Source organism: Capsaspora owczarzaki (genome assembly GCF_000151315.2).
Source record: "Capsaspora owczarzaki ATCC 30864 unplaced genomic scaffold supercont2.5, whole genome shotgun sequence".
In the NCBI taxonomy this organism is placed as follows: Eukaryota; class Filasterea; order Ministeriida; family Capsasporidae; genus Capsaspora; species Capsaspora owczarzaki.
The window spans coordinates 1,116,790-1,139,245 of record NW_011887296.1 but is presented as its reverse complement, the minus strand read 5'-3'; the positions used below and the strand labels follow the sequence as shown (position 1 = coordinate 1,139,245).

The following is a 22,456-nucleotide window of genomic DNA, read 5'->3' as shown; positions in this document are numbered from 1 at the left end:
GGATCAGTCCCATGCGTCGTCGTCCTCCCCTGTCCTCTTCCCGCTGGCGGTAGCAAGGCCACTTTAGCTGTATTCATGGGGGAGGGGGGTCCTCTCTCTCTCTCTTCTCTCTGTAGGTATTCGACTGCTCGAGCGAACGCACAATCGCACAAATCGCCTGTGTTGTGTTGCAGGAGAAAACTGAATCCAGACCCGCCAAACCCGTCGTGAGCAGTTGCTGCCAACCTCAATCCATGTGGTTGATTTACAATGGTCACTGGCGCAATATTGGTGCTACCACTACTGACGGTGGGTGAGCTTTCGTTGGGCATTTGGTTTTTTGGCTTCGTTTGACTGCAAAAGCTTGTGACTTGCACCCCCAACGTAACAATGGAAAAAAACACCACTCCAAAGCATCCCGCAGACAAATCAAGCAATGACAAAGCGAGGCTACAAGTTGGAAAAATGTAATCAAACAAAAAGAGAGAGAGAAGAACAAAACAAGATACAGAAACAGGCCAATAATCAATCATGGCATGACATCCGGAGCATGAAGAATGTCAATTAAGTTGGGGGGGGGGGGAAAGGGGGAGGGACAAGAGGGAGGACAAAAAGAAAGAATCACGAAAGGAAACAATAAAACCATTGTTGGTGGTCAATTTAACCGACAATGATCTTATTTTCCTCCAAGAAGCTGTACGGCGGTACTTCCAAGTTGAGGGGAGCAGGGCCACGACGAATGCGACCAGAAACGTCGTAGTGTGAGCCGTGGCAAGGGCAGAAATAGCCACCAAAGTCGCCAGCGCTTGCAATTGGCACGCAGCCAAGGTGAGTGCAAACACCAAGCAGAACGAGCCACTTGGGCTGTTGAACGCGCTCGGCGTCCATCTGCGGGTCACGGAGCTCGGACAAGCTGACGCTGTTGGCCTCTGTTGAGTCGAACGGAAGCCGAGCACAAAAGTGAGCAGACAAAAACTCAAATTCTCAAGCACAAAACCCATCCAACTCAGCAGAAAGAAAAAAATAAAAGAGCCCTGGCTGGAAAATCCAACATACCTGCAATCTCGGCCTCAGTGCGGTGGCGCACAAACAGGGGCTTGCCGCGCCATGTCACGACAACGTTCTTGCCCTCGGGAATGGCGGAAAGATCGACCTCGACCTTGGCAAGAGCGAGAACATCGGCGGACGCGCTCATGCTCATGACAAAGTCGACAACAATGTTCTTGACGATGGAGGCGGTGAAGACACCAGTGGCGCCGACAACAAAGTACGAGAAGAGGCGCGAGGTCGGGTCGCCCTTGGCTTCGGTGGGGGCAATCTCGCGACGGTAGTGGCTAAAGTCGGGGACCTGGATGTCGGTGTGCGCATAACGAACGCCGCGGGGCAGCATTGAGGTCGAGAAGACCTGGTTGGCCGAGGCGACGCGGGGGAGCGATCGGGCAGTCAGGAAGGTGGGCTCCTCGCGGTAGGCAACGCCGGGAACAGCGCCGTGGCCGTCGTGGTGGCCGTCGTGGTGGCCTGATGGGTCTGGGAGAATGCGGCTAGTAATAAGGGGCGTGCGAGCAACCTTGCCCACCGAAGTGGCGGAGCCTTGCAAGACACGTGCGAGGGAGGGAGCGGTCGAGCGGAAGGCGAGCATTGTTGTGAATTGTGATTTTTTTCCCGAAAACCTGAATGTACAAGAGAAAACAAACGGAGAGGAGAAGGGTGAGTTGACCTCGAAGGGGCTCATGACGAAGGGGAGATTGGGAGAAGAAGGGGTTTGCGATTTGAGTGGAAGAGCATTGAAATGGTCTTTGGGAAAGACACGGGTCGATCGTTTCAAAGAGAGCGGCAAAAACGAACGATGGTGATGCTGCTGGTGCTGCCACCGGGCAAGCGAATGACTGGCCCTCTTTCTTGGGAAGAGTGGAGAAGGGTGAAGACGAGGAGGAGAGCAGCGTGGTTGTATTGTGGGTGAAAACGAAGAGCCAGCTGCTTTGCCACGCGTCCTGCGCTGCTCTCCTGCATTCTCGATGGTCCTAAACAACACCCTCACGTTGGTGTGTGCAGCGAGCGGGCGTCGACCAAACCCCCCCCCCACGACGCGAGTGAGGCTCGAAGAGAGCGCAATGATGCTCCAGCAAAGCGAGAGATCGCTTTTTTTTTTTTTGCTTTTTTTTTTTTTTTCGTTTAGCTTTTTTTTGCCTCAGCAAGATCGACTGCCCTTTCCTGACACGCACAGACTGGAGCGTCAGTTGAAACTCGTGTATGGCGATTCGCAGAGATGCGACCGAGCAGTGAGGAAGAGCAGGAGATTCAAGAAGGACCAAAAAGGGGACAAAGGGGGGGAAAAGGACCGGATTTTTTTTTCCTTTTTTTTTTTTTTTTGATTTTTTGGTTGATTTTTTTCACTTACCGACAACAAGGGACAAAAGAGTGAATTTCTGGTTTCGGTTTAGTGGAACAATCTCTGATCATAACAAACAGCAACACAAGCAATAAAAAGATGAACAATAACGTCAAAAGTACAGAATTGAATATGGAAGGGTCGATTTTGCAGAGTTGAGGCTTGGATCCACCGCTGAAACCTCAAACAGAAACCAAAAAACAAGCACGCTCATCGCCAGGACCACCATTGCCCGATTCACGGTAGCAAATCTCACCAAGCGTGCATCGTTCACTGTTGGACATTTGTATGACTCGTGCTCGAACGCTGCTCAACCCATCGACTCTGCCAATCTGAAAGTCTCGCACTTGAGCAAATTTTCCAGCTATTTCGCTCGGTCCGAAGCGTCTATTCCTGCCATCTCCAAGCACTTATTTCCAAGACAAATACCAATTGTATTTCGAGTTGCAGCAACATTGCACATCACACCATCATGCAATCCCCAAATGTAAATCTCAATGTAAAAATCCAGTCTTTTCGCTTTTTTTTTTTTTTTCGAGATCTGTCTTAACCTTTGCTTCTCTCTCTCTGCTTTTTGCACTTGTTCCTGACGCAAATAGTCCTCTCGTCGTCGATCTCGCTTTGTGGAATTGGTCTTTGCAATCCCATCCACGTTCATCGATCTGATCTTGCAAACGACCCCCCCCCCATCAGCAGAGGCAAAGCGGAACATTGAAAAAAGAAGGAAAAAAAAAGGATGACCATCTCGCTTGGCTTGACGGCGATGCTCCAACGACGCTCGCACGCGTTGCTCGAGATCAGCAGGCAGCAGGCGCGGGCGCAGGCACGGCAGGAACTGGCAGGGTGGAGGCAGCTCGCGGGCCGCAGGGCACTGAGCACCAGCCCACTCGCAGCCAACTCCTCTGTGCTCTCTGCTGGAGCCGCCACCGGCCATCCCACTCCTGTTCAAGCAGCTGCGCTGGGAGGACTGTCGCTGGCATCGCGATTGCACACAACCATCGCGCTGATGCGGACCGCACGCTTGCCGCAGTACACGCTCGGCGCCGTGCTCAGCTCGCGGGTGCAGCAGTTTGCGTCTGCCGCTCCTCGCAACAACCGACCACCGCGCGGACAGGACCGAGCGGAAGAGACGGATGACAAGAGCAAGCGCAACAAGCAGTCCTCCTCCAACGATGCAGAGAACAAGGGCGAGCAAGGCAACAAGAAGGGCAAGGACAACAGCAACTTTGAGTTTGAGTTCCAGCCAAGCAAGTTTGCGCTGCCCGCCTTCGTGCTCGGCACCATGGGCCTCGTCTTCTTGGGCACCACCTCACAGCGATCGCGCGAAACCACCTGGCACGAGTTCCGCTCAACCATGCTCGACAAGGGTCAGGTGGAGCGCCTCACTGTCGTCAACCGATCCTACGTTCGCGTCAAGCTGCGCGACCCGCATGCACCCCACTACTGGTTTGCCATCGGAAGTGTTGACACCTTTGAGCGCCAAATGGAGCAGGCCCAGAAGGAGCTGAACATTGAACCCCGCGAGTTTGTGCCCATCTCGTATCTCACCGAGGCCGACTACTCGTCTGCACTGCTCAGCCTCGCTTCGCCCCTCATTTTCTTTGGCGTCATGATCTGGCTCATCCGGAAAAACCTGTCTTCTGCTGGCCCCTCCCTGCGTGGAGGTCCCGGAGGAATGTTCAACTTTGGCAAGGCCAAGCATCGCTTTTACAATAAGGAAACCAACATTGGCATCAAGTTCAAGGATGTGGCTGGCTGCGAGGAAGCCAAGGTCGAAATCATGGAATTTGTCAACTTTTTGAAGCATCCGAGCGTCTACCGCGAGCTGGGCGCCAAAATCCCCAAGGGCGCCGTCCTGTCCGGACCACCTGGCACGGGCAAAACCCTGCTGGCCAAGGCGACTGCCGGTGAGGCAGGCGTTCCGTTCCTGAGCATTTCGGGCTCTGAGTTTCTGGAAATGTTTGTCGGTGTGGGCTCGTCGCGCGTTCGCGATCTCTTTGAGCAGGCTCGCGAGAATGCCCCTTGCATCATTTTCATTGACGAAATCGACGCCATCGGTCGCGCTCGTGGTCGTGGTAACATGTCTGGCTCGCACGACGAGCGCGAAAACACGCTCAACCAACTGCTCGTTGAAATGGATGGCTTTGACTCGACCACAAACGTGATCGTGCTCGCGGGCACCAACCGCGTGGACGTCCTGGACCCTGCTCTTCTCCGCCCTGGCCGCTTTGACCGCAACATTGTCATTGACCGACCCGACATTAAGGGTCGCAACTCCATCTTCCGAGTCCACCTCAAGCCCATCAAGCTGCACCCGTCGATTGTCCTGCAAGAGCTCTCTCGCAAGCTGTCCGCGTTGACGCCTGGCTTCACTGGTGCCGATATCGCGAACGTTTGCAATGAAGCCGCCCTCATTGCTGCCCGCTATGCCGCCGAGTTTGTCGAGGAAAAGCACTTTGACCAGGCGATTGAGCGTGTCATTGCAGGTCTCGAAAAGAAGAACAAGGTGCTTTCGCCAGAGGAGAAGAAGGTTGTTGCCTATCACGAAGCCGGCCACGCCACCGTCGGCTGGTATTTGGAGCATGCCGATCCTCTATTGAAGGTGAGATGTGAGGGTGGTGTTGTTGTTGGAGGAGGGGGGGGGAGAGAGGTTTTTATTTTTATTTTTTTTTTTTGTTTCCTTGTTTTCTTTTTTGGTTTTCTTTGTCATCGATGCACTCACTTGCGCCCTTGTTTGATCTCAGGTTTCAATCATTCCTCGAGGCTCTGCTGCGCTTGGCTATGCTCAGTACCTCCCTCAAGAAAACTACTTGTACTCGATGGAACAGGTAAAACATTCATAAATAGCAAAACTGTTGTTTGTCATGATCTGCCTTATCAACATGTTGCCAACCGTTGGATCTTTTTCCCCCCCCCCTTCTCCAAACTATGATAGTTGCGTGATCGTATGTGCATGACCCTTGGTGGCCGTGTGGCGGAAGAAGTGTTTTTTGGCCGCATTACTACCGGCGCCCAAGACGATCTGAGCAAGGTGACCAAGCTGGCCTATGGTCAAGTCGCCAAGTTTGGTATGAACCCGCTGGTTGGCCCCTTGTCATACGACTTGCCCGGAGAGGACGATCCAATGCTCGAGAAGCCGTACAGCGAGGCAACAGCCCAGCTGATTGACGAACAGGTGCGCAAGCTCGTCCAGGACGCTCTTGAGCGGACTCGCGCGCTGCTGACCGAGCGGCGTGCTGAGGCGGAAAAGGTGGCTCAATTGTTGCTCGAGCGCGAGGTGATTTCGCGCCACGACATGACCGAGCTGCTTGGCAAGCGACCCTTCGTGGAAAAGCACGCGTACGAGGACTTTGTTGCGGGCACTGGTGCCGAAGAGGAGGATTTGAAATTGCCCCCTGGTCTAGCTGCCCAGCGTGCTGCTGATGAAGCGGCGGAGGCCGCCAAGGCTGCCAAAGAGGCGGACAAGAAGCAAAAGGCCTCTGACAACAACGAGGACGAAGACGAGGACGACGAGGACGATGACGACCAATTTGACGATAACGATCGCAAGTCGCGCAATGCCAGGAAGGCAAACAAGCCCAAGGTCCAAGTGTGGCAGGTCTCGTGGCAATGGCCTCCCAAGTCGAAGAAGAATTCCAAGTAAAGATGTACTTTGATTTTGATTTGTTTGGGTTTTTCTACAGTAGCTTGCTTGTAGATTAAAAAAAGTTGTATTGCTCGATGAAAGCAGAAGGCATGTTGAATGGTTTTTTTCCCCCAAGCACCAAAAAACAACACGCAAAGAACTTGAAATTGTTTTGCAAACGGTTTATCGAAATAACAACAACAGACACATAGACACACAGACACATAGACACACAGACACACAGACACACACACATACTCACGCCAACACAGCAACAGACTCAAAAAATACACAAACAGACCATGGTATTTTTGAATTGCTTTGTTGTTCTGCTCAACGCCAAATGCTTGCGCAACTAGTTGTTCGCAGTAGGGGCAGCCCACTTGAGGTAGGCAGAGTCGCCGAGTGCTCGTGGGGCAATGCAGTGGCGAGCGAGGAAGGCGAGGCCAAAGATCAGATTGAGGCTGCCAATAACAATGTAGGCAATGCCCAGGAAGGGGTTTTTGCCACCGAGCCAAGAGGTGGTCGAAAAGATAATCTTCTTGTTGCCCGAGAAGACGGCGACGGGGTACCGGTAGTCGATGGTAATGTCGTACGTGCCTGCCGCGAGGGGCGCGTCGAGGATGCGGTAGAGCTTGCGGAAGTTGGGCAGCGCGGCCGTGCGCATCCAAACGATAAAGTCCTCGTTCTCGTACGCCTCGCCATTGGGGTGTACGGGGTTGCTCGAAGAGAGGTAGGTGGTCACGTTCGCGGGCCAGTTCGGGGGCTTGACCGTGTTGGCGAACGACGAAGGGTTGGAGAACTTTGTGTCAACGTCCGAGCTCCATGCAATGCCGGTGGCGGTGACTGCATAGGGGACGGTGGTGCTTCCAAGCTCAAACAGGGTGATGGTGTCGTTGAACAGCGAGTTGGCAATCAGACCGCACGGCGCCATCGTGGTCGACTGGTTGTTGGCGTTCAAGCCAGTGTCAAGCGGGTCGCAGTCGGTGAGCAGCGGGCTGAGGCCGTGTAGCTGGGCGTCGTCGCGCGACTTGACGTAGCGACGGTGATTTTGGTAGTAGTTGGTCAGGCCATAGTACATGTAGGTCGTGCTGTCAAAGTCCTCGTCGATGGTCACTTGGATTTGGCACTGGCAGCCAGAGTTGTGCCAATCGGCAGCAACTTCTGCGCAAGTCTGTCCCGCCCACGGGCCGATGCCCTGGCAGTCCGTGTAGTCCACCTCGACCTCCTTGACTCCATTCGACGAGACCAAAAACCCGATGCCGAGCGGGATGAAGACAATGCCAATGATGAGGAAAACGGGAATGACGGATTTGGGCGTCAGCACTGGCTGCCATGCCGGCAAGCGCTGCTGCTTGAATGCCGAGCCTGTGAGCCAAAAGGGGGGGGAGTGTAATGAGTACAGAGTGGGGGTTGCATCAACAGGGTGCGAAGGAGAGGACGGTGAACGAACAGCAGCAGTAGCGACCGAAGCATCATCACCATCCGACGACTAGTACGAGGACGACTACTACGACCATGACGATTACCATCACTTCTCTGCCATCTCCTTCGTCAAGGGGGGTGTCCTTCTCTCGGATACACAGTGTGTGTGTCGTCACATTTATCAAAAAAAAAAAAAAAAAAAAAAAAAAAAAAAAAAAAAAAAAAAAGACGAACCATCACAAATCTTTGTTGTTGAATGTCGAGCGATGGGAGTGCTGCTTCTGCTGATGCTGCTGCTGCTGTGGCAGACCATTGCGCTTTCACTTGAGGCAGTTGTGCATTGTGAACAGAGGGCATTCCGCGCTCTCGAGTCTCGTCCCAAGCGAGCAGTCATCACAGCTCGAGTTATTATAAAATCAAACAGGGCTTTTCACGTCGCCCTTGCATTGCGGTTTTTTTTTCTCGGCTGTTGTTTCGTTCGTTCGTTCGTTTGGGGTGTGCATCTCAACAGCGACTATCGACGGTGGAGAAATGCAGTGTGGATGAAGTGGAAGCAGCCGCCGTGGGGCGACCAGCGGGGAGTCAAAGACAGGGATGCAAAAAAAAAAAAAGGGGGTCATTCAAAAAAAAAAAAAGCAAAAAAAAAAAAAAAAAGCGAACCTCCTGGCTTGCGGCTCTGAGACATGGCAGCGTCTGCCATTTTCAAACAACTAGAATAGAGGAATGGAGTAGAATGCGAAACAGAAAATAAATAAACAACAATCGCGAAACTAGTTCCATTTTGGTGATTTTGTTTTAATGGGAGGAGGAGGGGCAACAACAATTTCTTCAACAAGCACAACATCTCAAACAAAAAAAAAAAGGGCAGACCGGATGGGTCGCTCACTTTTGCAGCCGCTCGGCAACGTAAAGCTTGGAGAATGCCGCGCTTGCAAACTGGTTGACTTGCTTGCAGTACTGGCCGATTTGGTTGGTGTAAAGAAGAGTGTCGAGGTGCGATGGCGGCACGGGCGCGCGATTTGCGGATAATATGTCGGCTTCGGAAACGGGCTGCTCGCCGGCGGCAATGCGTGCTTCGTTCTCTTGTCGCTGTAGACAGGTGAGAGAAGGAGGAGGAGGATGAAGAGAAGAGGAAGCAAAACAAATTGAAAAATGAGGTGAGCGATGCAGCGCAAATGCTCCACTACAAATGCGTCGCAAAAAAACACGTACTCGCTTCTGTAGCTGCATGCTGAGCGACTGTTGATAGCGGGAAAGAGTGCGTTGGTAGGCAGAGAACTTGTTCTGTTCGGCGTTAAGATCGTCAATGGCGTCAATCAGGAGATCGAGGTTCTTCTCGAGAAGGGTGGTGGTGGGCATGTCGGCACGCTCAAACATGTCGTCGGCGTGGGTGCTCTCCCACTCGAGAAGCAGGGCGTTAGCAAGGTGGGTGTTGTAGATCTGGATTGGGACCTCTTCGAGAATGGTCTCGTGCGTAAGGCCGTTCAGCTTGGGGCTGTCAGAGTCAAAAGGGTTAAAGCAAAGCCAATCAGAGATGAGCAAACAACGCTGGGCCTCTCGATGCCAAATTGGCAAAAGCCGGAACGGTACCTGTCTGCCGAGAAACCTTGGTCCTTAAACAAGTCCATGAAGGCTTGAGTGAGACGGTATGCCTTGAGGGAGATGGAGCCCTGCGTGGTGCGCAGAGGATCTGCACATTACCCGCCAAAAAGCGAGCTCGGCAATGAGTACAAGGCTCCGGTACGCATCATCGATACGTGCAAAGAGGGGGGGGGGACTCTCGTCTGTCTCACCGTAAATGAGCACAACAGCCTCCTCAATCTCGCGCTGGTAGTCAAACATGGTCTCGATCAGGGTTGTGTTGAGGAAGGATCCGAGGTAGGTGGACTGGTAGAAGCCGACCAACAAGTAATCGACGTTGATTGCTCGCAGCAAGCGCAGCATGTCTGTTTGGTATTGATCGGCTGCGGGCAGGAGCAACGAAAGGGAAACACGAAAAGCCCAATGCAAAAAGTCAGCAGAAAGTGAGTGCACGCACGCTGTTTTTCGCCATCCTTCAGCCGCGGCAAGCAGTGTGTGAATTGGGCATTTGTAGGACTTGGTTTGTGGTTTGGGGGCGGGGTTTGCATGGACAACCGCTCACAGCAAGCTGCAATGGAGGGGGGAAAAAGCTGAGATCGCAGCGGTCGATTTTTTTTTTTTTTTTTTTTTTTTTTGGTCGAGTGGTGTTGCATTGGACAAGCTCGGCTTGCTCCTCAGTCCCTTCCCCTTGCTCCTCGTCTGCTGCCGAAAACACGAGGAACATGGCCAACAACAGCAGCACAGAACAGGGTCTGGCAATTTCCGCACCTTCTTGATCGGCCTCGCCGTCGTTGGAGCGCGAGGCGGGGGTTGCGAACGAGTTGGTGACTTCAAGGCGAGAGTCCTGGACGAGGCCGAGCAGCTGGCCGTTGACGAGATCGGGGAGCGACTCGCGGCAGTGCTTGATGATCTTGAGCACGACCTGTGTGTGTATGGGGGGGGGGGGGAAAGGATCCAATCAGTGAGAAACAAGAACGGCAAAGCCAGAAAGGACGCCCGCTCATTCTCAATCGAACGCGAGCTCGGCATCGCCTACTCACGAGGCCGTCGAGCTGAACGTGGGTGATTTTGTTCGGGGTGGCAGCGGCGGCGGCAGCAGCGGCAGCAGCGGCAGCGAGCTGTTGCTGGTACTGCTCTTCCTTCTTGTTGGCCCTGCGGCTCATGGCTTCAATGGCAAAAAAAAAAAAAAAAAAAAAAAAAAAAAAAAAAGTAAGAGTGAAGCAAGTCCGAGTCGGGACTGCTTGAGGTCTCGATAGCATTGTCAAATGTCGAGATGAGTTCAACGGTGAACTTGATCAGGGTTGGAGCAAGGTGGCATACGTGAGAAACAAAAGAAACGAAATGGATTGAGCCTTCACAGCGAAATCCCATTGCGGCTTCTCCGTTTGCGGGCTTGCCCCCCTTGTCCCCTTCGATGCGACTCCAGTGCAGACAGACGTGATTTCATCACTCTTATATCAGATTGATCAATGTGTTGAAAGGTAATGCGAGTTGGTAGCTTCCGATTCTCCTCCGTCATGATTCGCACGTTATTGTGACTTGAGTTCGATGTTGCAATTCACCTGAAATCACGCTGGCTCGCCCAACACAGATCTACAATCGAGAACAGCTTCCATTTCAACTTCAAGCAACAAATCTCATCTGAGCAACAATATCCGACAATGCTGTCGCCCGTTGAGCTACTGTATCGAAAAGCAAAAACAAAAAGGACAACGACAAAACAACGCAACAAACCAATAACAGGTGTCCCGCATGGTGTGGTTTTCGACAGCTTTTATGGATGCGTGACTTGAACAGCAGCAACAACAAACAGCAGCAGCAAACAGCAACAGCAAACAGCAACAGCAAGATCAACAGCAACAGCAACAGTAACAGTAACAGCAACAGCAACATCATCCAAGAATCAAACAAACAACAGAAACGCTCACGGAACAAAAGTCTGGTTGTATTTGCCAGTTTCAAAGGTGGTCGGAAGGACTCGGCAAATCATGCACTTGTCTTGACGCTGTATCATTTCTTGGGCACACCCCACGCAGACACATGCGTGACAGCATGGCATCAATTTGGCATTCGTTGGGGCGCTCCAACAGACCAAGCACTCGCGTTCGCTGCCTGCAACAGCCTCTTCCTCGTTGACTTCAGCTTCTTCCCCCGACAATCGTCTCAGGATCTCGCCGAACGACGGTCGGTCAACTCGTGCTTGCTCGAGGCAATCAACCGCAAGCTCCGCTATGGCTTGAGCCGATTCTTTGTCTTGAGGGCTCCAGTCAATCGCCTTGTCAAGCACCGCATCAATTTTGCGGCTTCTTTTCAGCTCGCGTCGAACATTGGCGAGCAGGTCAATGCTGGGCTGTTGCCCAGTAACAAGCTCAAGCAGAATCATGCCGTAAGAGTACACGTCTGTCTTGATGGAAACCTTGCCTTCGTCGCGATACTGAGGGCAAATGTACTGAAGTGTTCCTTGAACCGTTTGCGTACGAATGGAGCTGTGAGCATCCACTTGAGCTGGTGCTGAGCGCGTCAGACCAAAGTCGGCGACCTTTGCGTTGAAGTGAGCGTCCAGCAGCACATTGTCCGTCTTGAGGTCCAGGTGGAACAGCGGCTGACGCGAAATGGCAGTTTGCACAAAGTGCATAGCATTTGCAACACCGGTGGCAATGCTTTGGCGTTGCTGCCAGCTCAGTGCAAGCGCTCCACCCTTGCGATCGAGACGGTCGCGAACAGATCCGTTTGGCATCAGCTCGTAGAACAAGCAACGCTCGTTGCCTTCCTGGGCATAGCACATGATGGTGACGATATTCGGGTGACGGAAACGCGAGAGGGCTTCGAGCTCGGCCTCAAACTGAGCGACGCCTTGAGTTGAATCTGCTGCCAAGCGTTTGACCGCAACTCGCTGACCGCTCCACACACCAGAGTAGACGCTGCCAAATCCACCTCCACCAATGCGCTTGGACTCTGAAAACTGCGTTGTGGCTTGCGACAGAACTTGCAACGACACTCGCGGAATGGTGGAGAGGATGGGTGCGGCAGATGTTGTTGGTGCTTGCTGAGCGAGCTCCAGCTGAGCAATGCGAGCTTGCAGTTGACGGATCTCTTCGGTGGAGTCAGTTGGTTTCGCGGGACCCGCGTTCGCGCTGCCACGGGGTTTGGAGGCAAATACAGGAGGCGTCGAAGAAGATGGAGCGTGGCTGGAACTTGGAGCAGCGTGTGGCACGCCTGCGGCTGCAGAACGGGTGATTTGCGGAACTTCAGTTGTTGGAACGCTTGGACGGACTTGAGCGGCGCGAGAAGTCATCTCCTGTAGTTGAGCAGGTGAAGGCGTACTTTGATTCAAAATACTGTATGACAGTCCAACGCAGGTCAGTGGAGCGTTCCATCCAACTGTGATTGCAGAGCCAGTATGTCAAAATTACTTAAGCTGGCATGTCCTGTTGCCGACTTGTCTCAAAGCCTTGATGCCATTGTCGGAAATGAAGTTCTGATCAAGACTAGAAGTTTCGGAATGTAGTTTCAAGTTTGAGCGCCAATACATGCACGATTGGAATTCTGAAGCGCAATTGAGCTTACTCGAGCTTTGTCAGCTTCTTGTTCACTTTGAGTGCCTCAGCAATCGCCTGCGCACCAGCATCGCCAATCTGGTTGTCGTCCAGGCTGTCCGTCCCCTCCATCAGTGAGCACTCTTCTGAATCACCCATCACATACACCAGCAAGAGTGAGATGCCTTACTAGAACTCGGTCAGCGTCTTGTTCACTTTGAGTGCCTCAGCAATCGCCTGCGCACCAGCATCGCCAATCTGGTTGTAGTCCAGGCTGTCCGTCCCCTCCATCAATGAGCACTCTTCTGAATCACCCACTATCATGCATCAGTCAAAGTGAGATGCCTTACCTGAGCAGAGTCAGCTTCGTGTTCACTTTGAGTGCCTCAGCAATCGCTTGCGCTCCAACATCGCCAATCTGATTCCGGTTCAGACTGTTCATCCCCTCCATCAATAAGCGCTCTTCTGGATCGCCCAATCTCATGCACCAACAAGAGTGGCATGCCTTACAAGAGCTCGGTCAGTGTTGTGTTCACTGTGAGACCCTCAGCAATGGCCTGCGCTCCAACATCGCCAATCTGATTCTCAGCCAGACTGTTTATCCCCTCCATCTGTGAGCACTCTTCTGAATCGCCCACTTTCATGCACCAGCAAGAGTGAGATGACTTACTTGAGCCAACTCAGCTTCGTGTTCACTTTGAGTGCTTCAGCAATGGCCTTCGCTTCTTCATCGCCAATTTCATACTCAAACAGACTGTTCCCTCCATTCTCGTCAGCACACACACTCGCGCTGTCAACAACTGTGTTCCAATCAACTCGGGCGTTTCTCTTACTGGAGCGTTCCACTCGCATTCATGACTTCATCATACAACTCGCGCTGTCTCTGATTTATAATCTGATACAGCAGCACGCTGGGACGGGTTTGAGCGGCGCGAGACGCCATCTCTTGCAGTTGAGCAGATGATGGCTTGCTCTGATCGTCCGCCCTGTTTAAAGTCCAACGCAGGTCAGTGGAGCGCTCCATCCAACTGTGATTGCAGAGCCACGATGTCAAAATTACGAAAGGAAGAACGTTTTGTCGCCGATTTGTTTCAAAACATTGATGCCATTTTCGGAAATGAAGTTCTGATCAAGGCTAGAGGTTTCGAAATGGGGTTTCAAGTTTGAGCGCCAATACACGGACGATCGCAATTCTGTAGCGCCAATTTAACTCACCCGAGCTCCTTCAGCGTCTTGTTCGCTGTGAGAACCTCAGCAATGGCCTGCGCTCCAACATCGCCAATCTGATTCACACCCAGACTGACCATCCCCTCCATCAGTGAGCACTCTTCTGAATCACCCACCCACATGCACCAACAAGAGTGAGATGCCTTACGAGAGCGAGGCCAGCGTCTTGTTCACTTTGAGTGCCTCAGCAATCGCCTGCGCTCCAGCATCGCCAATCTGATTCCCATCCAGACTGTCCACATCCCCCTCCATCAATGAGCACTCTTCTGAATCACCCACGCTCACGCATCAGTCAAAGTGGAAATGGCTTACGAGAGGTCAGTCAGCTTCGTGTGCACTTTGAGTGCTTCAGCAATCGCCTTCGTTTGTTCATCGTCAATCTGCTTCCCATCCAGACTGTTCCTCTCCATTCTCGTCAGCACACACACTCGCGCTGTCAACACTGTGTTCCAATCAACTCGGGCTTTTCTCTTACAAGAGCACTCCATTCGCGTTTTTGACTTCATCATACAACTGACGCTGTCTCTGATTCATATTCTGATACAACAGCATTCTGGAAGATGTTTGAAAAAAAAAAAAAAAAAAAAAAAGACTACAATGTTGGCATCGCATGCTTTTCTGCTTTTCCAGCCACTGTGTGCTGAAATAGATCGAAATAGCCAGGAGTATAGACTCGAAAAGATAATGAATATTGCAGCTTTACAAGAAACACATGCCAGCCAAACTGCAAACTTGAAAAACAAACTCAGGAAACATGAATGGGATGAACAAAACTGCGGCCACTCCCAGCCAGACTCAAGTAGGATTCGTCAGCGCGAGCGGCAGGGAAATGCTCATGTAGATTATGCATCCGAAGATCCAACGGCACCTCCAATATTCGTGGAGCGTCGGTGGCGACGAACCAAAAAGCCGCCTAAAACAATTAAAGCGAGCAGCACAACGCCGCCAACCACGCCACCAACCACCGCGCCGATCGGAAGGCTGGTCGCATTACTCGCGTCTTTGGCAGCTAAAGCTACTGTGGTAGAGGCGCCAGACACTTTGGAGGCGAGCGTCGCAAAAGACGCCGAGACGGTCGTTGTTGCAGAGTCATTGCTAGCGGCAGAAGCCGCTCTCGTCACATGGGCAACAGATGAGGATGCAGTTGCAGCAGAAGCAACAGATGCCACGCTGGTGACGAACGCAACGGATGTGGATGCGACCGAAGCGGCATAAGCAACCGATGCCTTTGAGGTTGATGCAGCTGACGCGACAGAAGCAGCAGATGCCGTTAACGTGGTTGCCACAGATGCGTCGGATGCCACAGAAGCGACAAAAGCAACAGAAGCAGCGGATGCCTTTGACATAGATGCCGCTGACGCGACAGAGGCAGCAGATGCCGCACTGGTAACGAACGCGACGGAAGTCGACGCAATAGATGCTGCAGACGCGACAGAAGCAGCAGAAGCAACAGATGCCTTCGAGGTGGACGCCGCTGACACAACAGAAGCAGCGAAGCCGCGCTGGTGACGAATGCGACGGATGTGGACGCAACAGATGCTGCAGACGCGACAGAAAGCAACGGAAGCAGCGGATGCCTTCGAGGTGGATGCCGCTGACACAACAGAAGCAGCGGAGGCCGCGCTGGTGACGAACGCGACGGATGTGGACGCAGCAGATGCTGCAGACGCGACAGAAGCAACGGAAGCAACGGATGCCTTCGAAGTGGATGCCGCTGACGCAACAGAAGCAGCAGATGCCGCGCGGGTGACGAACGCGACGGATGTGGACGCGACCGATGCTGCAGAAGCGACAGAAGCAACAGAAGCAGCGGATGCCTTCGAGGTCGATGCCGCTGACGCGACAGAAACAGCAGATGCCGCGCTGGTGACGAATGCGACGGATGTGGACGCAGCAGATGCTGCAGAAGCGACAGAAGCAACGGAAGCAGCGGATGCCTTTGGGGTCGATGCCACTGACGCGATGGATGCGACGGATGTAGCGGATGCGACGAATGCGACAGATGTGGATGCCACGGATGCAGCAGACGCAATGGAATCAACAGATGAAGCAGATGCCGTTACAATAGATGCGCCTGATGCAATGGAAGCAACGGACGCCGCGCTGGTAACGAATGCAGCAGAAGTGGATGCAGCGGATGCGGCGGATGCGGCGGATGCGACAGAGGTGGATGCGACAGAAGGATCCGAAGCGACAGAGGCCACCGAAGCAACGGAAGCAACAGAAGCGGCTGAAGCGTTTGAGGTTGTCGCAGCAGACGCGTCAGAGGCGGCAGATGCGACAGTCGTGGATGCAATAGATGCACCAGATGCAGCTGAAGCAGCAGATGCCGCGCTGGTGACGAATGCAACGGACGTAGATACCACCGATGCGGCGGATGCCACAGAAGCAACAGAAGCAGCAGAAGCAGCAGATGCCGCAGACGGGACAGATGCCTTCGAAGTAGTTGCCGCTGACGCGACAGAAGCAATAGAGGCCGTGCTCGTGACTAATGCAATCGACGTGGACGCTACAGACGCGTCAGAGGCGGCAGATGCGACAGATGCAACTGATGCGACCGAGGCAACAGAAGCGGAAGATGCCTTCGAGGTAGTTGCAGCGGATGCGGCAGAGACGATGGATGCGACTGACGTGGATGCAACGGATGCGGCCGATGCGATGGAAGCAGCAGAAGCAACAGATGCCTTTGAGCTAGTCGCAGCGGACGCAACAGAAGCCACAGAAGCCACAGACGCGTCAGAGGCGGCAGATGCGACAGAAGCAGCTGATGCGACCGAGGCAACAGAAGCGGCAGATGCCTTCGAGGTAGTTGCAGCGGACGCGGCAGAGGCGACGGATGCGACTGACGTGGATGCAACGGAGGCTGCAGAAGCGTCGGAAGCAGCAGAGGCAACAGATGCCTTCGAAGTAGTCGCAGCGGACGCAACAGAAGCTACAGATGCGTCAGAGGCGGCGGATGCACCAGATGCAACTGATGCGACCGAGGCAACAGAAGCGGCAGAAGATGCCTTCGAGGTTGTTGCAGCGGACGCGGCAGAGGCGACGGATGCGACTGATGTGGAAGCAACGGATGCGGCCGATGCGATGGAAGCAGCAGAAGCAACAGATGCCTTCGAGCTAGTCGCAGCGGACGCAACAGAAGCCACAGATGCGTCAGAGGGGGCGGATGCACCAGATGCAACTGATGCGACCGAGGCAACAGAAGCGGCAGAAGATGCCTTCGAGGTCGTTGCAGCGGATGCGGCAGAGGCGACGGATGCGACTGATGTGGATGCTACGGAGGCTGCAGAAGCGTCGGAAGCAGCAGAGGCAACAGATGCCTTCGAGCTAGTCGCAGCGGACGCAACAGAAGCCACAGACGCGTCAGAGGCGGCGGAGGCGGCAGATGCGACAGAAGCAGCTGATGCGACCGAGGCAACAGAAGCGGCAGATGCCTTCGAGGTTGTTGCAGCGAATGCGGCAGAGGCGACGGATGCAACAGACGTGGAAGCAACGGATGCGGCCGATGCGATGGAAGCAGCAGAAGCAACAGATGCCTTCGAGCTAGTCGCAGCGGACGCAACAGAAGCCACAGACGCGTCAGAGGGGGCGGATGCACCAGATGCAACTGATGCGACCGAGGCAACAGAAGCGGCAGAAGATGCCTTCGAGGTAGTTGCAGCGGATGCGGCAGAGGCGACGGATGCGACTGATGTGGATGCTACGGAGGCTGCAGAAGCGTCGGAAGCAGCAGAGGCAACAGATGCCTTCGAGCTAGTCGCAGCGGACGCAACAGAAGCTACAGATGCGTCAGAGGCGGCGGATGCACCAGATGCAACTGATGCGACCGAGGCAACAGAAGCGGCAGAAGATGCCTTCGAGGTTGTTGCAGCGGATGCGGCAGAGCCGACGGATGCGGCGGATGTGGAAGCAACAGATGCAGCCGATGCCTTCGAAGTAGTTGCAGCGGACGCAACAGAAGCCACAGATGCGTCAGAGGCGGCAGATGCGACAGAAGCAGCCGATGCAACCGAAACAACAGAAGCGGCAGATGCCTTCGAGGTTGTTGCAGCGGATGCGGCAGAGCCGACGGATGCGGCGGATGTGGAAGCAACAGATGCAGCCGATGCCTTCGAAGTAGTTGCAGCGGACGCAACAGAAGCCACAGATGCGTCAGAGGCGGCAGATGCGACAGAAGCAGCCGATGCAACCGAAACAACAGAAGCGGCAGATGCCTTCGAGGTTGTTGCAGCGGATGCGGCAGAGACGACGGATGCGGGCGGACGTGGATGCGACGGAGGCTGCAGATGCAACTGAAGCAGCAGAGGCCGCGCTGGTGACGAATGCAACGGACGTGATGCCACTGATGCCGCGGATGCCACAGAAGCAAGAGAAGCAGCAGTAGCTGCAGATGCCGCAGATGCCGCAGAAGCGGCACTCGTCACGTACGCAATTGACGTCGAGGCAACACTGGCAACCGATGCCTTCGAAGCAACCGAGGCCACAGACGACGACATCGCTGAAGCCGTGGCTGCCAGCAGCGTTGCCACTGATGCTTGAGATGTCGACGCCGCGGTCGCAGCGCTCGCACTCGCCGCTGCAATGGCGGAGCTGGCACGTCGTTGATTCACACTTATCACAATCGACGTCATCAGCGTCGTGCGCTCGGTGCTCGACAGGATCGTCTCGAATGGCATGGCGAGCAAAAACGACGAGTAGCTGCCGCTCACGGTGCTCACAGCAGCGATGTTGGTGCCAGAAGCGCCATGGTACAGTGCAGCAGTGCCGCCTCCAGTGACAGTCAGGATGTCAGGGGTTTGAACGATGTAAGGGTTGCCAAGCGCGATGAGCGAGTTGAACGCCACAGTGCCGCTCATCGTGAAGCCTGGGTCGACCGCTTGACGGGCAATGAATGGCGCGCTGGCAGTAGCGCCAGCGTAACCAGCACCCAGGTTGTTGGCAAGGAAGGTCGCACTTGCTCCACCAGCAGCCGCAAGACCAGAAGCGACGTGCGAACCGGTCACAACCAAAGACCGCGGATTGATGATGGTCGCAGCCGCAATCCAAGTGTTGATGACAGCTTGATGCGCTGCAGGGAACACGTTGATGCCAGTGTTCTCTCCTGCAAACCAGATGACAATCTGGTAGTTGACCAAGTAGGCGTTCACCCATGTCGCGTCGAGCAGAGTGCTCTTGGTGGCCGAGTCGCAGCGATAGCCTGCAGCTTGGAGCGCGGAGACATACTCGAACACGTACTCGCGTGTGTAGCGGCCCTCGATATTGTCGCTCGTGTGCACAAAATCGGCGTCAAAAGCATCAACCACGAGAATGCGAGGACCGGCTCCAGAGTTGCGGTACCCGGCAACTGTAAGCTTGGTGAGAGCCTCGCCGCCGGCATTGACTCCAGCAACTTTGAAGTAGTATTGCGTGTCGACCGTGACAGCGGTCGTGACACCACACACGCTGTTACCGTAGCTGAGTGACTCAATACGGACGCTATTACCCGAGGTGCTGGACGCAAAAATGACACCTTCATCCCAGCCGCGACCGTCGGTAGAGGTGTACAGCTTGTACGACGCTGCAGTTGCACTTGATTCCAGCGGATCAGTCGGCTGAACCCAGCAGAGGGCAACGCCGTCGGTTCTTGAGATGGTGTAAAGGTTGGTGACCGGCAACGGGATGATGGTAGGAGACGACGGAACAAAGTACTTGTGGATGCCCTTGTAGATGGCACGACCCAGCTGTTTTTTGTGATAGTTATCATTCGAGGAGTCAGAGACCTTCAGAGTGCATTCACCAATCGCTCGAACACAACCAACAATCCGCTTTACCGTTTCGCGGTAGGATTCTTTCGCCATAAGCGCCATTTCAGTGGCATTGAGCACGTCAACAATGTATGTCATGAACGATGGCATGTTGGTGTTTAGGGTTAGTTCCGCTTTTGCTGCGGGAGTATTTCCTTGATTGTTTTGCCCTGTCGCTTGCTGAACATTCAAGCGGACGCTAGTTGCCGCGGTGCCGCACGCCGCGTAGAGTGCTGAAGTCAGACCGAGATTCTGTGGAGATTGTACCAATTAGCATCGTTCACTCGAGGGCACCATTCATCGCCTGCTTACCGTGTTGGACGTGACGGTTGCTACACCTGATCCTGCACCGCCACTTGCCCCGATACCTGCGTACAGCCAGTCGGCACCATTTTGCCTGTTCAACAAATCTACATCCAGTTTTTGGTTGAACATGTAGTTGGAGAACTTGGCTCTGGCCTGGTAGTCGGTATCAAGGATGGGCGCGATGTCGGCGAGTAGTTGAAGACCCAACGCAGTAAACTGGCCTTGACTCATAAAGCTCAAAAAGTCCTGGGCTGACAGTTTCCAGCGCGGAATACCGGCTGACGCTCCGCATCCGACGCGTACTGCATCGGCCATCGCAAATTTGACCAAAGTTACGGGCATTTTGTTGGTGACCTCGATCTTGATTCCGGCTGCGGCAGTAAAGTAGTAGCGGCCAAGATACACAAAGATGGAGTCAAATTGATACATCGGGACAGCTATTGTCTGGATGCCTCCGGAATGCGTAATGCGAATGTCTGGGGTGCCTCGATTGAGTAGGCTCGGCCAAGTCATGTAGACGGGGTAGTAGCCAGACGTGGAAATTGTAGCGGTAAATGTGGCGGTGGCAGTTTCCGTTGTAGATCCCGCAACCCAGTGTTGATCGGAACCATATCCTGCAACGATTGATGCGTAGAACCACGAAGCACCACTGTTAGCAGTGTAAGTTACTTTTTTGGCAGCTGTGTTGTCAAAATCATTGATGATGACTTCTGTGGGAGTGTCAAACCAGCGTTCTCGAGTAGAATAGACGCTGGCGCCTGCATTGGCAAGGTACTCTTGAAGGTAGCGAATGGTGATTTCGTTCGTGTAAATGTCTTGCTGAAGCGACTCCTGACTAGAGTAACCGGAACCGGAGTTGTAGTAGCCTCCAGTCGCCCCAGAGCAAGTCAACCAGCCCAGCGCAGGCGACAGGACGACATTCTTGGTGGACAGCTGCGGAGCAGTCGAGCTGGCAGCATTGACCCACTTGGTTGGCAAATTGTGAATGTCGGCTTGCGCATTCATCGCGGCAAGCGCGAGAAGAATAGCGACGACGAGCGAACGCGCCATTTTTTTTTTTTTCTGAATGCTAACAACAAATAGCAAGCAAACATGGATCCAATCATGAGTGACTTTTGCTTCCTTGCTCCCTGAGCGATAGTTTCACTGCTCCCTGAGCAATCAATTATTTGAGTCATTGCCACCTCGGGGAGCTGTGCCATTTCGCCGCCCCGCTTTCTGCCTTTCTCCTCCTCCTCCTCCTCCACTACCAGCAAGCCCCTTGTTTTGTCTGCCCCACAATGTCCATCGTGACGCTCATCGGGATGCGTTGGTCCTCGCTAATTACCGGAGGTTTTGAGTTCGCACTCGCGAGAGAAAATAAAATTCAAAAAGGTGTCGAAATCAAAAATAAAATCGATACCGCAATCGAACGAAGTCCAGCAAGTATGAGACTTTGAACTGATATCGATGTACTCGAATCGAGATTGTGTGGCTGCGATGCCAAAGGTGTCGGAACGAAAAAAAAAAAGTCAAAACTGCAAGTGAAGGCAGTCGAGTTGGATGGGACTTTGCAGTGATGAGGTTGCGTTCGAACCGACATTGGGCGACTGCGACGTCAAGTCAAGCGAGCGAGAAAAAATAAAAAGATAAACGCAACATGCTCAGCAAACCACAGACATTTCCAAAACAAGCATGTCCATATATCCCGCTCGCGCTCTCTCTCTCTCTCTCTCTCTCTCTCTCTCTCTCTCTCTCTCTCTCTCTCTCTCTCTCTCTCTCTCTCTCTCTCTCTCTCTCTCTCTCTCTCTCTTCTCGCAAAATGTAATTCTGCTCGCTTTCCATTTCCACCGACCCTCCAAAAGCCCACCGCGAAAGACTCTTGGCTGTAATGCACGGACGCGATCTGCGCCTCTTTCTCAGTTTAAATTCGCACCCTGTCCCTGTCACGTCGAGAAATCATGACCTTCTCAACGTATTCGCTCCCTGGCTCCATCACGTCGATGAATCACGTCCTTGTCAGTGTTATTCAGTGCCCAGAGTTGTGTGTTTTCAGTTGTGGCACGGCAAGGAGAATGGCGCGCGCGCGATGAGGCATGCTCTGAGCATTCTGGGTGGCAACAACACCTTCTTTCTTCACCCGCTCTGCCGCTCGCCTTCGCTGCTCCTTTCACGCAGTGAATTGTTGTCATGGATCAGGTTGCCAGCTGTACGAGAGTTGAGAGGAGGGACACAGGCAGTGTTGTGTTACCTTTCGTTACAATGCGCACGAGAATTTCAAAAACCCAAAAAGGACTGAGGAAGTGTTACAAATCCAGATTTTAAGTGCGAGTGTCAAGGTCCAAACCTGAAAGTGTCATCTCGCTTCTTTTCGTGCTGCCCATGAGTGAGGACAACGATGTACGCTTTGAGTGAATGGAAAAAGAGGCGCTGGACTGAGTATGTAAGGGGGGGGATGGACGGCGCCACGAGCGCGAGCGCAGCGTTCGGCGAAAATGCCGATTTCCATGGGGAGCTAGCAACAAGCCACCCTTCCATGATGGATCGGGTCTTCCAGTCGGGCTGCATAGCAACATGGCAGTCGGTTTGCGAAATCGTGTCAGCCTACAAGCAGCACTGAATGTAG

At 53.6% G+C, this 22,456-nt stretch overlaps 6 protein-coding genes across 6 annotated transcripts; 1 reads left to right on the top strand and 5 right to left on the bottom strand.

Moving 5' to 3' along the window:
• Window positions 1-430: 430 nt before the first annotated feature.
• On the bottom strand, window positions 431-2,414 carry CAOG_03790 (Rieske iron-sulfur protein 1). Its single transcript, XM_004363461.2, has 3 exons — window positions 2,378-2,414; window positions 1,036-1,649; window positions 431-908 (listed from the first exon to the last, which is right to left on the bottom strand). The coding sequence occupies exons 2-3, from the start codon at window positions 1,616-1,618 to the stop codon at window positions 640-642; spliced, it is 852 nt and encodes a 283-aa protein (XP_004363518.1). The 5' UTR covers window positions 1,619-1,649; window positions 2,378-2,414; the 3' UTR covers window positions 431-639.
• A 473-nt stretch (window positions 2,415-2,887) lies between these two features.
• Window positions 2,888-6,089, top strand: CAOG_03789 (AFG3-like protein 2). The gene is made up of 3 exons (XM_004363460.2): window positions 2,888-4,970; window positions 5,113-5,196; window positions 5,304-6,089. Exons 1-3 carry the CDS (start codon window positions 3,105-3,107, stop codon window positions 6,009-6,011), a joined length of 2,658 nt encoding a protein of 885 aa, XP_004363517.2. The 5' UTR covers window positions 2,888-3,104; the 3' UTR covers window positions 6,012-6,089.
• Window positions 6,090-6,160: 71 nt separating this feature from the next.
• Window positions 6,161-8,132, bottom strand: CAOG_03788 (transmembrane protein 30A). The gene is made up of 2 exons (XM_004363459.2): window positions 8,079-8,132; window positions 6,161-7,361 (listed from the first exon to the last, which is right to left on the bottom strand). The coding sequence occupies exons 1-2, from the start codon at window positions 8,116-8,118 to the stop codon at window positions 6,349-6,351; spliced, it is 1,053 nt and encodes a 350-aa protein (XP_004363516.2). The 5' UTR covers window positions 8,119-8,132; the 3' UTR covers window positions 6,161-6,348.
• A 60-nt stretch (window positions 8,133-8,192) lies between these two features.
• Window positions 8,193-10,208, bottom strand: CAOG_03787 (eukaryotic translation initiation factor 3). Its single transcript, XM_004363458.2, has 6 exons — window positions 10,040-10,208; window positions 9,768-9,921; window positions 9,212-9,382; window positions 9,009-9,108; window positions 8,631-8,913; window positions 8,193-8,507 (listed from the first exon to the last, which is right to left on the bottom strand). Exons 1-6 carry the CDS (start codon window positions 10,160-10,162, stop codon window positions 8,301-8,303), a joined length of 1,038 nt encoding a protein of 345 aa, XP_004363515.1. The 5' UTR covers window positions 10,163-10,208; the 3' UTR covers window positions 8,193-8,300.
• Window positions 10,209-10,923: 715 nt separating this feature from the next.
• CAOG_03786 (hypothetical protein) lies at window positions 10,924-14,314 on the bottom strand (the record flags this gene model as incomplete). The annotated part of the gene is made up of 14 exons (XM_004363457.1): window positions 10,924-11,004; window positions 11,092-12,337; window positions 12,413-12,487; window positions 12,567-12,650; window positions 12,726-12,809; window positions 12,886-12,969; window positions 13,046-13,129; window positions 13,206-13,289; window positions 13,369-13,521; window positions 13,596-13,670; window positions 13,751-13,834; window positions 13,911-13,994; window positions 14,075-14,158; window positions 14,238-14,314. 14 exons carry the CDS (start codon window positions 14,312-14,314, stop codon window positions 10,924-10,926), a joined length of 2,379 nt encoding a protein of 792 aa, XP_004363514.1.
• Window positions 14,315-14,604: 290 nt separating this feature from the next.
• On the bottom strand, window positions 14,605-20,901 carry CAOG_08736 (hypothetical protein; the record flags this gene model as incomplete). Its single annotated transcript, XM_011272054.1, has 3 exons — window positions 14,605-19,482; window positions 19,573-19,797; window positions 19,858-20,901. The coding sequence occupies 3 exons, from the start codon at window positions 20,899-20,901 to the stop codon at window positions 14,605-14,607; spliced, it is 6,147 nt and encodes a 2,048-aa protein (XP_011270356.1).
• Between the last annotated feature and the right edge of the window lie 1,555 nt (window positions 20,902-22,456).

Coding starts and splice junctions, on each gene's coding strand:
- CAOG_03789 (XM_004363460.2), top strand. CDS start 3,105: ATGACCATCTCGCTTGGCTTGACGGCGATGCTCCAACGACGCTCGCAC. Junction 4,971..5,112: donor ATGCCGATCCTCTATTGAAG/GTGAGATGTGAG, acceptor GTTTGATCTCAG/GTTTCAATCATTCCTCGAGG. Junction 5,197..5,303: donor ACTTGTACTCGATGGAACAG/GTAAAACATTCA, acceptor AAACTATGATAG/TTGCGTGATCGTATGTGCAT.
- CAOG_03788 (XM_004363459.2), bottom strand. CDS start 8,118: ATGGCAGACGCTGCCATGTCTCAGAGCCGCAAGCCAGGAG. Junction 7,362..8,078: donor TCAGAGCCGCAAGCCAGGAG/GTTCGCTTTTTT, acceptor TTTGGCTCACAG/GCTCGGCATTCAAGCAGCAG.
- CAOG_03790 (XM_004363461.2), bottom strand. CDS start 1,618: ATGCTCGCCTTCCGCTCGACCGCTCCCTCCCTCGCACGTGTCTTGCAA. Junction 909..1,035: donor CACTGAGGCCGAGATTGCAG/GTATGTTGGATT, acceptor TCGACTCAACAG/AGGCCAACAGCGTCAGCTTG.
- CAOG_03787 (XM_004363458.2), bottom strand. CDS start 10,162: ATGAGCCGCAGGGCCAACAAGAAGGAAGAGCAGTACCAGCAACAGCTC. Junction 9,109..9,211: donor GGCTGTTGTGCTCATTTACG/GTGAGACAGACG, acceptor GGTAATGTGCAG/ATCCTCTGCGCACCACGCAG. Junction 8,508..8,630: donor GCATGCAGCTACAGAAGCGA/GTACGTGTTTTT, acceptor ACCTGTCTACAG/CGACAAGAGAACGAAGCACG.